The sequence below is a fragment of the Triturus cristatus genome, chromosome 2_1 (genome assembly GCF_964204655.1).
Source record: "Triturus cristatus chromosome 2_1, aTriCri1.1, whole genome shotgun sequence".
NCBI lineage: Eukaryota > Metazoa > Chordata > Amphibia > Caudata > Salamandridae > Triturus > Triturus cristatus.
The window spans coordinates 49,165,782-49,178,998 of NC_140581.1; the positions used below are offsets into that span (position 1 = coordinate 49,165,782).

The 13,217-nt window shown below is 42.3% G+C and overlaps 1 protein-coding gene across 2 annotated transcripts in view; it reads right to left on the minus strand.

The window, feature by feature from the left end:
- LOC146863704 (long-chain-fatty-acid--CoA ligase ACSBG2-like) overlaps positions 1 to 13,217 on the minus strand; it is a 466,937-nt gene that overhangs the window by 34,860 nt on the left and 418,860 nt on the right. For both annotated transcript variants that reach the window (XM_085627844.1, XM_085627845.1), the window contains one exon: positions 6,398 to 6,615. In XM_085627844.1, the coding sequence (XP_085483970.1) occupies positions 6,398 to 6,615 (218 nt within the window). The remainder of the gene's footprint in view (positions 1 to 6,397; positions 6,616 to 13,217) is intronic.

The following is a 13,217-nucleotide window of genomic DNA, read 5'->3' on the forward strand; positions in this document are numbered from 1 at the left end:
CAATCATCTTTCTGCCCGCAACTAAATCTACTATAGCGCCATGATACTCCTCGGAGTGACCGCTGAGCTCTATAAATACTCTCTAACATAACATAACATATCTGGGAGAGGCACATTGAGATATAGTAGTAAAACATTAGTTTAACTGCAAAGTGCTGATGGCCAGAAGTCACCGTCCTATACCCCGCGTTAGCTGTCATGCACATTTTAAATGAATAGCTAGTGATGGTGCTCTTCTCCAACGTGATTCTTCCAAGATTCCTCACAGAATATATATTTTTGCATTTAGTATAGTAGTAGATATGTGCCCTCGCTAGGATTAGATACCTCTTCGCTGCGGTGCATATTCCGCCGCAGCGTGCTGAACATTCCAATCGTGGGCGTGGTCATGACGGCTCCCGGCCGTCGTCTGCACACGCCCACCATGACTCATGACGGCCGGAAGCCGCCATGAGCATGGAAGAGGTTAAACACGCAACAAGATGCTTTTGTGAAAACAAGATTACAGACATTCAGAACAAGGTGTGTGGATGTTCTCTGACATTATCTTTTTTATATTTCCGGCACGTTGAGTGTTTTTACTTGATTGCATTGGATACGTGGCTGCTGAATTGCATACAGTAATCGACAATGTCTTGAAGAGATTCCAGCCTCAGGTTTTGTGTTGCATGGTGGCCAGTGGCGTAACGAAAGTTGAGGGGGCCCACCCTGCCACGACACAGAGGGGCCCCCACTCCGGGTTTTATCCGGAGTTCTTGGGCCTGATTATCATGCTGAGGGGGCCCCCTGCAGCTCCAGGGCACCCCGCACCGCGGGGGCTGCGGGGTCCTGTGTTACACCCCTGATGGTGGCTGAGGGAAATGTCTCAGGGAAGGCTAGACTTGATACCCTCATTAGTTTCTCAGATATGGAACCAAAACGGGGTACAACATGCAGTAGCTTTTGTGTATCCAGAAGCAAGAACAAACCCTTTTTAGTTACTCTTCCCTGTCGCAAAATATAAACGTTGAGCAGCGTGCCCCTCCTTGCTCCATACGCTGCTATGTACCATGAAGGTTTAAGAGTTACTGGTATTGTGGGTGGAGCATGTCATATGGCACGGTCTGCAGTTATGTTATGTTATATGAACTTGTTATTGTGCAATGAATCACTCCCACAGGGGGTGTCTCGGTGCTGAGGCAGGTAAGGTGAAAATGGAAAACAGGGGTTAGAAAAGCCACGTTTTTAAAAGAGTGATCCTTCTGAGGTGTTTTCTGAAAGGAAGGAATGCTTGGAGGGAGTGGGGAGATGCACTCATCACACTGTGTGTTCAATGAGAATGGCGGCTGGGAACAGCGGTAAGAAGCTTAATTCAGGCCTTCACACTAACAGGTTAGGGATGTGTCAGGAAACATCTGTCTTACATACAATCCTTATTTGCTGAATTTCTAGTCATTAGGATGGTGTTTTATTACATATGATTTGTTGTCGCATAGTATATTATAAAAATTTTTTTTTTTAAAAAGCACAATCCTTGTCTGTTTTTTGATTTGGGGTTCAGGGCAGGACTCCACAAGTGCCATGCAGATGAGAGATCTCAGAGAGTGAAATGTAATTCCTAACACCCTGCAGTCAAACAGCTTTGGTGGAGAGGGGGCTCCCTTACATCCACAAAGGTCACTAATGTCTTTGGGAGCTTTTGAAAAGTGTTGAGGGACTATCACGACTTAGAACACATTGCATAGGTGTTTAGAACCTCTTCATTGGCAGAAAGGGGCCCCCGATTGCTACAGAGGCCTTTCAGCGTTTGCCCCACATACAGAAACTCACCAAAATGTGTTTCAGAGACAGAGACAATATATGCATTGAATGTTTTTCTTGGCTTCTACTTGAAATTGATGATCTGCAGATTTTGAATTCTTGCTGCTGAGGTCAATATCCTGAGCGAGAGGAAGGTTATCTTTCAAGGAAATCTTATAGGAGATCATTTAGGGTACCATAAATTGGTTTCCCAAATCAGTATGTTGTGCTCTTGTGATCAGAAGAAACACAAAGTAATGTTGTTCCTGAAATAGACATGGATATAGAATGAGTCATTCTACCTGCATGTAGTAGTGTCAGGCTGAACACTGATGAGAGATGAACTACTCAACAGTGAATACAGTGTGAAAACCTTTTTTCAGCAGCAGTATTTACCTGTGTTGGAGGAAACCCTCGTCAGCAGCTAATTGTTGCAGTCTCATTTACTACTCCACGCATGCACCTTTTGTTTATTGTATTACTCAATGTAAGTCGTGTGCATGCGCTGTATTTACTTTCTGTATGGTTCTAAGTTCTCTTTAGAGCTTCAGTTACTAGTGCTACAGTTTCATATGGACTTGTTCATAGTAAGACGTATTGCTGTGCTGTAAATAATAAAACTACAGAAATCTACTCTAATTCTGGATTATTTCTCACATTTTTGGTGACGAGATGAGGAAGCACTTCTGTAAAAAACTGTAGCACGGGAGTGGAGTGTAACTGTAGCACGGGAGTGGAGTGTTTCCTGAACCCAACATTTTTTGGGGCTGGATTATTGCACTTTGAACGATTTATTTGGAGTTTGGACACAGCATGCATTTTGCTTCATCTGCAGCTTTGGAGGATTTTCGGCGAACCATCTGGATTATATTTGGTCGATTTAACCAGTTAAGAGAGTGCACATCGGACCAATATATCGGCAGGCATATTTCAATTCATAATATTTCCTACCGTGTGCGCATGTATAAGATTCAACAAGACAGTTCCACTTCAGGGTACAACTTGGAACGCTGCAGTGAAGGCTTTGTGATCCCAAAGTTCCGCAGCAGAATTCCACTACAAGTAAACTACTGAAATGCACCAGTGAGGTGACGTCACGGCGTGCCCTACTCATGACCTTAACATAACATGCAGCGTGGCGGCCATTTTAAACCCACACTGTTTCCTTGCAACAAAGTCAACAGCATCGCACAAAGTACTTGCATTTTTTGGGGGGTTAAATTCTCTTTCATGTTTACAATTTCAGCTTTGTTGGAATCTCTTGAACATACACAAATATCGACATTGCCTTTCACCATGTTTCACTATTGAAGAGTTTCAATATTGCGAAATGTTAATCTTTTATAGTATTATACGGTGGGTGTAGTTTATATTATAAGACGCTATGCAGTTTGAGCCACCTGTCAAATTCTTACAAAGTAAAGGTGATCCTCATATATCTTGGAAGAGATGGAAGGAGGAATTTCTGAAGTACATGAGGGTGATGGATGGTGAATTCATGGGGGCAGAATGAAAAACAGTATATTTTTACATTGCCTTGGCTCAGAAGATCAGGTGATGTTTAGAGCACTTCCACAAGATTTGGCATCTGAAGGGCAGGATGACATGAATGTGTACAAAGAAGCAATTTTAAGGATGGAACAAACATTTAAACATACAACCAATATTGCACAAATAGATTTAAATTTTACACCACAGCAAAAAAGGAAGGTGAGTCTTTTGAGGATTTGTGGGCAGCATTAAGGTCAGTGAGCATACATTGTAATTTTGGAATAATGACAGATGAAATATTCATTGACCAGATAATCACGAATCCTGATATTGTTAGATAATATTTCGATATTATGTAATCTTAATTTTTTTTCAATCTGCTAGCATTATTGTTCCTTTCTGTTTTATTCCCTCCTTTTTCCCTTTTTGTTAAATAAAGGGGATGTGTTACATTCTCATAAACTATTCCATGCATGCACCTTTTCTTTATTCTATTACTGAATGTAAGTCGTGTGTATGCGCTGTATTTACTTTCGGTATGGTTCTAAATTATCTTTAGAGCTTCAGTTAAGAAGTTCTACTAATGCTTCAGCTGCATCTGGGCTTGTTCATGATTGGATGTATTGCTGTGCTGCAAAGAATAAAACTACAGATATCATCTCTTATTCTTGATTATTTCTAACACTATTTCTACTTATTGGTATAGGTCTGTGTAAGCTGCATACTACTGGGGACACAGAGGCCAGCTATCACTATCCCATCAAAGTAAAGTTTTCTAATGCTTTTAGCCAGGGGTTAGCTGAAAGCCTTTTTGACACAGAAAATAGCGATGGCATTGTTCACCATGCCATCTCCTAACATGGAAAATGCAGTTTGGGCTGGCCTTTACCCACAAGTCAAGACTGATTTGCATATGGCTTAGTCCAAACTGGGGTGCTGTGGTGAGCAAAAGAATGATGGATTAAACCCAGATCCTTGTAACTGGTAGTGAATGTTTGCATTGTCCAGCCTTCCGTCCATCAATTGTTTCTTTTGCATTTGTCACCCTAAGTGAGAAGGGTATGCCCAGATGTTGTTCCCGTGCTCACTACGCCATTGGATTCAAGCTAGCCTGGCTGATGAAGGGTGATTCCCTGAAACCGGTCCCAGGATGCTTGTTTCCGGTCCAGGGAGGACCTGGCTTGGCAGTTCAGGATGGTCTGTTCCCACAAGGAACAGGGTTAAGACTGATTTACATATTGCTTGGTCCAAACTGTCGTGGTGAGGTGAGCAAAATAATGATGGATTAAACCCAGATCCTTTTGACTGGGGGTGAATGTTTGCATTGTCCAGCATTCCGTCCATCAATTGTTTCTTTTGCATATGTCGCCCTAAGTGGGAAGGGTATGCCCAGATGTGGGACCCGTGCTCACTACACCTCTGGATTCAAGCTGGCCTGGCTGATGAAGGGTGTTACCCTGACATCGTCCCAGGATGCTTGTTTTTCGGTCCAGGGAGGACCTGACTTGGCAGTTCGGGTTAGACTGTTCCCACAAGGAACAGGGTCAAGACTGATTTGCATATGGCTTGCTCCAAACTGGGTTGGTGTGGGGAGAAAAAGAATGATGTATTAAACCCAGATCCTTGTGATTGAGGGTAAATGTTTGCATTGTCCATCATTCCGTCCATCAATTGTTTCTTTTGCATATCTCCTAACATGTTGCACATTTATCCTGTGTGGACTAGGATGAGATGGTTTGAGAGGAGATATAATGAGATCAGATAAGATGCAATGCGATATAATGAGATGAAATGAGAGATAATGAGATGAGATGAGGAATCTTGATTTTATGTGCTAGTGTGTATATAATTATAGGAATTCAGAGCCAACACATTTAAAAATCAGTGGTCCTTCTAACCATGTGTGTGTAAAAATTTAGGATCACCAGTTTTTTGTGTCTAATATGAGTGGGAATAACATTGTGTTTTTAAAGATGTAGCCTGAGAAATGTTATTTTATGAAGTGGTGTGCCACCATCTATAGCATGTCATTGATGATGCTCAAGGTAAAGTTCCTGATCCTTGCACTCACGGTGTATTCCACTTAGATGGCATAGTAATTCTTTGGGGGGGGGGGGGAGTTATCATCATGATAAATACTTTATACACTACATCAATGCCTGTGAGGCACGGGAACATGGGAGAGCGCTCCCATCTTCTCAAAGTCAGAGGCAGTATTTCTTGGTGCAGAATAAGGCAACGTAAAAATGGGCGTAGAGCCTAGTGTTGTTTCAGTCAACTCTAAAATTCACCTTTTGAAGATGAGAGACAACATTCTTCTTTGTGAAGAACCTCGTTTCCCAATCTCACAGGTGGAGAGCCTAACCTGCACAACTTGGTAGATACGCGTGCAATACTGCCATTGTCTAGAGCCTTCTCAGTACAGTGTGACTACTTGTAATAGGTACAAAAGTCCCTATGCTTGCTAGTATGGAATCCATAATCTGGTCCCATGGGTTCACAATCTGCCAGTAATCTTTGCTCAAACTGGTGGGCAGCAGGGAAGTAGCAGCGTATTCCTTCAGACTGGAGCACACCCTGAATCATGTTATATATAAGGTAAAAAAATAAATCATCCTGTTTACTACATAAAAACCGTTTCATTCACACTGTTTTGCATTGTTTACTAATCATAATCTGTTTTCAGAGTTTAAACATGACACAAAAGGGAAATAATATTTTAAGCTAAATACCCAGACAATTAATTAAACAACTGGACTTCACCTTATTGCAAACAACTGTGTGGAAGAAAGGGCACCTGAAGTGGTTGGTCAATCCCTTTTGGGACTATAAAGTCACCTGTCTTAAATAACAGAGATAGTCAAGCCACAGAAGCATTACCAACTTTGGAAAGGATTAACTTCATCCTCAGACAAGGGTACCCAGGGTAGGTGTAAGAGTGTTGTATTCACGCAAGAACGGTTTGATGGACACTGTGTGTGTGAATTTGAGGATGAGCACCATTTATGCCATTCTGTAACATTTCTCCAACAGATCTTCTCACCACAATGAAAATAATGGATTACTTTTCAATCATTTGCTATGCCTTTAACCTTAGACCATCATTGTTAAGATATACACAACTTACCTTTAAGTCTTCCAGTGATATATAAAAATCCATCTTCATCAAATCTTCCTAGATCCCCAGAGTGTAGCCATCCATCCTCATCTAGTACATCAGTGGTTTTCTCTTCCATGTTCAAGTAGCCCATAAAGTTGCTTCTTCCCCAGCTGCAAACTTCGCCAACACCATCCTTGTCAGGCATATGGATTCTAGCCTTGCACCCTGGGAGCGCCTTCCCACAGCTGTAAAAATGTAATATAGGAATACAATCATTGGGTAACTGCCAGCGATTGATGTGATTTCATGTTTGTCCATTCCAAGCATACCACAAAATAAATTGCCCCCAACAAGACAAACAGACAGACAACAGGTTTAGAAAGCCAGCCTGAACATCAAAAGGCATACACATTCAGTAACTGCATTGCCATGACTGCGCTGGCTTCAAGTCCAGAGCTCAATCAAATTAACACATCTCGGCATGATTCTCAAGGTCTGCTGTAGCCAAGAGCAAGCCTCCACTCTAATGTTAGACCTGCATTGTATTTTTTTAAAAAAAACATTCAGTATGTCCTCCAGTTTACCTATGATAAGCTAGGAAATGAGTCTGAGCCATCAACTATGAGCAGTTCTTCGAAAGAATAGTGAGTGAATGAGTAACTTTGATTTCCTCTGTGCATCTTGGTACAAGGGCTGATGTCATCCTGACACAGAGATGGATTACAAAACCAGAGGTGCACTTTAAGAGCATTATTAAAAGCTCCCATGATTAGCATCCATCATGGTGACAGAAGCGCCCTGTTCTGCACCTTTGGGGCAAGGACTGAAATGCTGTCCCTCCAAACCAATGCCCTCTAATTGGTGTAATGGAGAAAAGGGTAAAAAAACAGACCAAAAAAGCTGAACTGAAGCATAACTGAAAAATCTGGGAAAGATGTATTTTTAGGTCCAAGCACACAGGAGACCTCATGCCCTAAAAATAGCACTGAAATATATTCTAATGTACCTGACATTGTTTTTTCCCTGTCCCAAAGAATCCTAGGTCTCTCTTTCTGTAGTCTTATGGAGAACACTTACAGCTGAAGAACCTCTAAATGAGACGCAGAATCCTTAATTTAATCAAGCAAAACAAATAAGCCGAGAAACGTTACCTGTGGTCAAAAATGGGACATGTCAGCACTTACAAAAGAGCATGGATAAGAAACACAATGAGTAAACAATTATGGGTTTAATCAATTGTGCTCATGCATGTGAACATTTGATGTCAGCACATTAATTTACTTAAATAGAATAGCGTACAACAAAAACACTACCAATATGTCAACTACTCGAATTTTTAATGTGTATTTAAAAAAAAAAAAAAACTAATATTGTGTTTACATTCAATGGTCGAGAGACTCAGCCCGTATAAGAGTAAGAGTCAAACATTGCATTGTCAGATAAAAGCGAGCTAAAGGCCCATCAACAGAGCTCCAAGGGACCCACGTTCCCATAGTCTCAACCATTCCATATCCTTACGAGTGTTTCCATACTTTCAGAACTTTTTGAGGCCATCTCCTCCTTTCAAAAATCATTTGTTCAACCCGCTGGTGTCCCTGAGGGAGAGATGGGAGGGAGATATCGGTCACCTCAAGGACGACAACTGGCAGGATGCCTTGCAAAGCCCTCGCGAAGTTGCCATTCGGATAAGGTTCCACCTCATACAGCTGAAAATATTGCACCGGGTGTATTACCCGCAAACTCATCTTTTCGCATGGGGCAGGAGCCTGTCTCCACTATGTGCGCGGGGATGCCAGGGGGAGGGGACATTCTATCATATCCTCTGGGAATGCCCGAACATAGTACCCTTTTGGACGAAAGTAGCACGCACAATGACGGAAGTGGTGGGTTCGCCGGTCCCGGTGGAGCCCAAATGGCTTCTCCTCATGATCAAAGGACCCACAGATTGGTCCAGGTACCTAGAGATCTGGTTGGCAATGGGAGCCTGGGTGGCGAAGCGCAATATTGCCAGTTGCTGGGGGGCGCAGGCGCCCCCACAGTGGGACCAGGGGCTCAGGGATCTGGACTGGTGTCAGAGGGCAGAGGAAATCATATATAAGTCCAGGGGCCGTGTTAAAAAATGGAAAAAGGTGTGGGAGCCGTGGCGACGGTATCGGGCAGCGCGGGGTGGAGAGGTTGGTCAAGTGTGAATATATCATTGTCCCGTTTTGATGGCTTGTGATTGTACCATGCACGGGAGTTACTCGCTATGCCTTGCAAATTTGGTTGTATTCTGTATGAGACCATGAGCAAAGTTAATAAAAGAATTTTTTTTTTTTAAATCATTTGTTCAGCCCCCATTATGTTATCCATACCACACACCTGTATACCATAGTTGGATGGCACATGGTTCCCCATTCCTATACTGTATTCATTCTTGCATTGTAAGACCCGATTGCAGAGTATCAATTTGAACCTTGGCAAGCTAACATTGCTTGTTCTCCCATGCTTTGCAAGAATGTGGCATGAAGGGAACAGTGATTCCCAAGACCCTTGTCAAGCCAAAGTCCATGAGCCTCCAACCACTATCTGTTGGCCAATACTGTGTGCATGGACAGTGCTGTATTTCACACCTCATTTAAAAAATGTTTACACCTTGAGCAAACCCATTGTGTGAGTTTCACTCCAGTAACAATAAGCATTCTATAATATTTCCATTTGGAGGAAATGGAAGCTGGTTTCCAGGGCATAATGTTATAATGTAAACTAGCGCATGGGCGAGCTAGCCTTGCTGCAATGAAAAACAACTTTGAAGGTTTTAATCTGCCATGACATGTAAAATATGATGTATATATTTCCTACACTTTAAATACATCCTGCCCTATGAGCTGTTAGGGACTACCTTAGAAATGATTTATAAAAAAAGGAAGATTAAGGTGTGCCAAATGGTTTATTTGTGCCAGGTTGTAATTACATTTTTAAAATTGCAAACAGGCTGCAGGCCTGAAGACAAGTTTTACAACACTACTCTAGTGGGTGGCACAATGAGTAATACAGCCCACTAGTAGCATTTAATGTACAGGCTCTGGGTCCATGTAGTTCCATAAATTAGGGGCTCAAAAGTAAATCATCTGCTAGTAAGCACCATGTTCAAAGTGGAATACAAGGGTACAATTGTAATTTAGATTTTGTTGAACAGTGACAGGGATACCACGAAAACATAGCTCTACCCATGAGGCCACCACCATCTCTAAGACTAAATGGTGTAGGGCAGAACGTCAGCACAGGCCCACTGGGATGTGGTAAATAATTTAATTACCGGTACTTAATTTGATGCGGAAAATCTATAATAATAGCTCAGTAAAATAAGAGGCAGAATCCGTGGTATTAGAGGTTCGGAACGGGCTTTATTCCAAAATCAATTCGAATTGATGGACTCCATATTCCTTCACCACGAAGGTTCAGGAAGTGAAGGACCATACTTTATTGACAGATAATCATATTTATAGAATAGGCATTACAGTGAAACAGATGCAGGAGGCGTAACAGTTGATAACAGAGATAAAAACATACATGCGTAACTAAAATGGGTGTAACTAGGCGTAACTAAAGAACGTCATTAGGTATGATGTCATAAATGGGTGGTTTCATGAAAGAATTTCGCAATGTCAGCAGAAATACTTGGCAGAGATGCGCGCGCAGCAGCATGACGTGTGATTGACGTGCAACTAGGGGGTGAATGGGACTTGACATTTAGCTCTACATGTGGAGACAGAAGTCTGGGGTTATGTCAACCTAATCCCAAATCATATCTAACATCCTATGTTTAAAGAACTATGTTATCCAAAAGGAAAGGTCTCTCGAACAAAATCTATTCTATACTGACTGTGAGTGCGTGTACAAGCGTCTAAGTGTCTACATGAGATGCAAGGGCAGAAATCTTCCATAGTAACAGGGCTATGAATTACTTGCATAAAGACAGAGAAGCCGGGCCCTTTGCTCGGTAGCTGGAAGAATGTTTACTTAAACTACTAGACAGGAATGCATTGGATGGGGAGCGGAGCAGATAATCTCGAAGGTGAAATACAGTTTTTGGCAAGCAGACAGGTTGAGTCAGGCACCGTTAGCCGCGCAGGGAGTAGGACAAAGTTCATGGATACAGATGCGTGCTCAGACTGGAGCTTTCAGAGGCAGAAGGCAGGAAAAGGCTTAATGGCAGAATCAGGGCCTACTCGCCTGGACTGTAAAATGGGATAAATGAACCATATAAAGCCGGTGGCCTTTCATACTTAGGAATAGAATATCCGGCCCATTCATGGCGGATCTGAAAGAGGACATGTTGACGGTGGACGCACATGTGTTTGCGTCTTCATAACTGGAACTGGAGGGAACATACATGTACTTGTGATTTATACATGAAACCGTTGGGGTCCAAGATAGGGGACATAACTGATCATAAAAATCCATATTTCCACATTCCCTCCTTGTCCCCTACTTGCCCTTAAGAGATATCAATCTTCATCAATCCGTTGATCTGTTCATATAGCATCATTTGTTCTTCTTTTTTCTTCTGGGATGAATGAAATCTTGGTGGTGGAATACACGATGTGGCACACAGACCACATATCGCTGGTCCACATTGCAGGCATAAGCAGCAACTGAATAGTATGAGAAAGCCAATACCTAGGAAGGATAGGACCCTCCATCCAAAGGTTGACAATACACTCCAAAACCAACCGGACCAAGTCCAGGTGCCTGGATTCTGGTGTATCTGGCTTACAATCTTATGAAGGCGAGTTATGGCTTTATATACAGATGGCGAATTTTCTGGTATGAAAATGCAACAACTTGATCCGATGACCCTACAAGCTCCGCCCCTATCGGCCAGGATGACGTCAAGGACAAGACGATTTTGAAGCACAACAATCCGCATAGCAGACTGCTCTTCTGTTAAATTGCCTAAGGCGGAAATAGTTTCGTTCACTACTGCTTCAAGGGTTCGGGTTAATCTACGTATCAGCTTACTATTGGTAACTGTACCTATATAGGGAAAGAGACCTTTATTGAAATCTGTGTATTTTTCCCATGCTGTCTCAGTGTAATCGACTATTGGGAGATCTCTCCGTTCTCTATTGTGTACTAAATGAGTATTTCTGTGATAATCAGGAGGAGCTAGGAAAACGGGTGGCAAAAGGAATCCGATGTAGCAGGTACCATCCCAATCTAGAGGCAAACGTATATATGCAGTCTGACCACATACGAAGTAGGAATGGCGAGAAGCTCTAAATGTGGACTTGCCTTGATCACTGAATTCTATTACAGTGGTGCATCTACTATGGCCCATATGTATGGAACCATTCTTTCTTACACATAATTCACCTTTAACTGGAAATACTGACATAGCAGGAAAAATTGGTGCAGCTTTGGATTCAACATTCAGGATCATGAGATTAAGCGTGAAATTCCCTAATCCATATACTTCATTTTCTAGATCAGTTCCTGTTCTTTTGGGAAGTCCCTCCTTGTTAGGGTAGCAGACTTTGAGTAAAACTATGTTCAGGTTTCCCCATACCCAATTGTCTTGATAAGTTACTGAGTTTGAATCTAGGGAATTAATTAAACTAAACCATGCTCCACAGGAGCCATTGTGTGTGAACGGATATGGAAAGAGAGGCAGAATTCCCTTATAGTTCTGATAGGGAGGGAGTCGGCCACATATCCAACAATTTGTAGCATTGCTAGTCTGATGGGAATGATGTAACATACTAATAAAAGTGTTATTGCTCAGCGCAAATCTATAGGACAACTCATGCGGGGGTAATTCACTAAAAGAATGTTCAGCAGTAACATTGTAAACATGTTTAGAAATAGGATAATATATGTGCAACAATATACTTGCAGCGAATATTAAAAGACTTAAGAAAAACAAAATTAATAACGTCACTGTGCAATGACTACGCAGTGATTTACAGTACGCATGTTGTTTCAACTGCATCTTTCGGTTTCTTTCTCTATTCAGGTCTAAGGGATACATGTCAGAGACAAATTCGACCGATTCACCTTGGAGAGGACTTAAACAATCAAATTGTCTGACTTGTTAGACCGTAGTTTTAGTTTGTATAGTTCCTTATTACTCTGTTCAATCAAAGGAAGCTTTGAGTCAATCGGTGAAGACACGCGAGGTGTATCGTTTACATCAGACGGAAGTCCATGACATTTCTTGATATGACTTGAATGTATCCAGCCTTTGCGACCTTCGATCTTCACGGCTGTCCTCGTGGTGAGCAGTACTAGTTGAGGCGATTTCCACCTAGGATCCAGCTGAGACTTCCGGTCAAAGTTCCTCACTAACACCAGGTCCCCGGGAACTACGTCATGGGGTTTCACCTCGGTGTTGTCGGGAAAGGCTGCAGCTACCTGTGAACGACAAGATTGTAGTGCAGACATCAAGGAAGCCAGGTAATCTGTCAGCATATTACAGTCAACATCAGTTATTTTGCGTGGTACAGGCGTCCCCCACATATTTGGTGGTCTGCCAAAGATCACCTCATAAGGGGATAGCCCTGTTCGAGAGTGCGCTACCATTCTCATGTAAAAGAGTGCAACTGGTAAGGCTACTACCCAGTCGACACCTTTCTCTCTACATACTTTGGACAATCTAATTTTCAGAGTTTGATTATGTCGTTCCACGAGACCTGCTGCCTCGGGGTGTCGGACACAGTGAAATTTCCACTGATAGCCTAACAAAAGTGAAACGTGTTTCATTAGTTCAGATGAGAACGGCTGGCCGTTATCGGAGTAGACAACACGTGGTAAACCGTACCGTGGGAAGAATTCTCGAACCAACTGTTTGGCAGTAGTCGGGGCA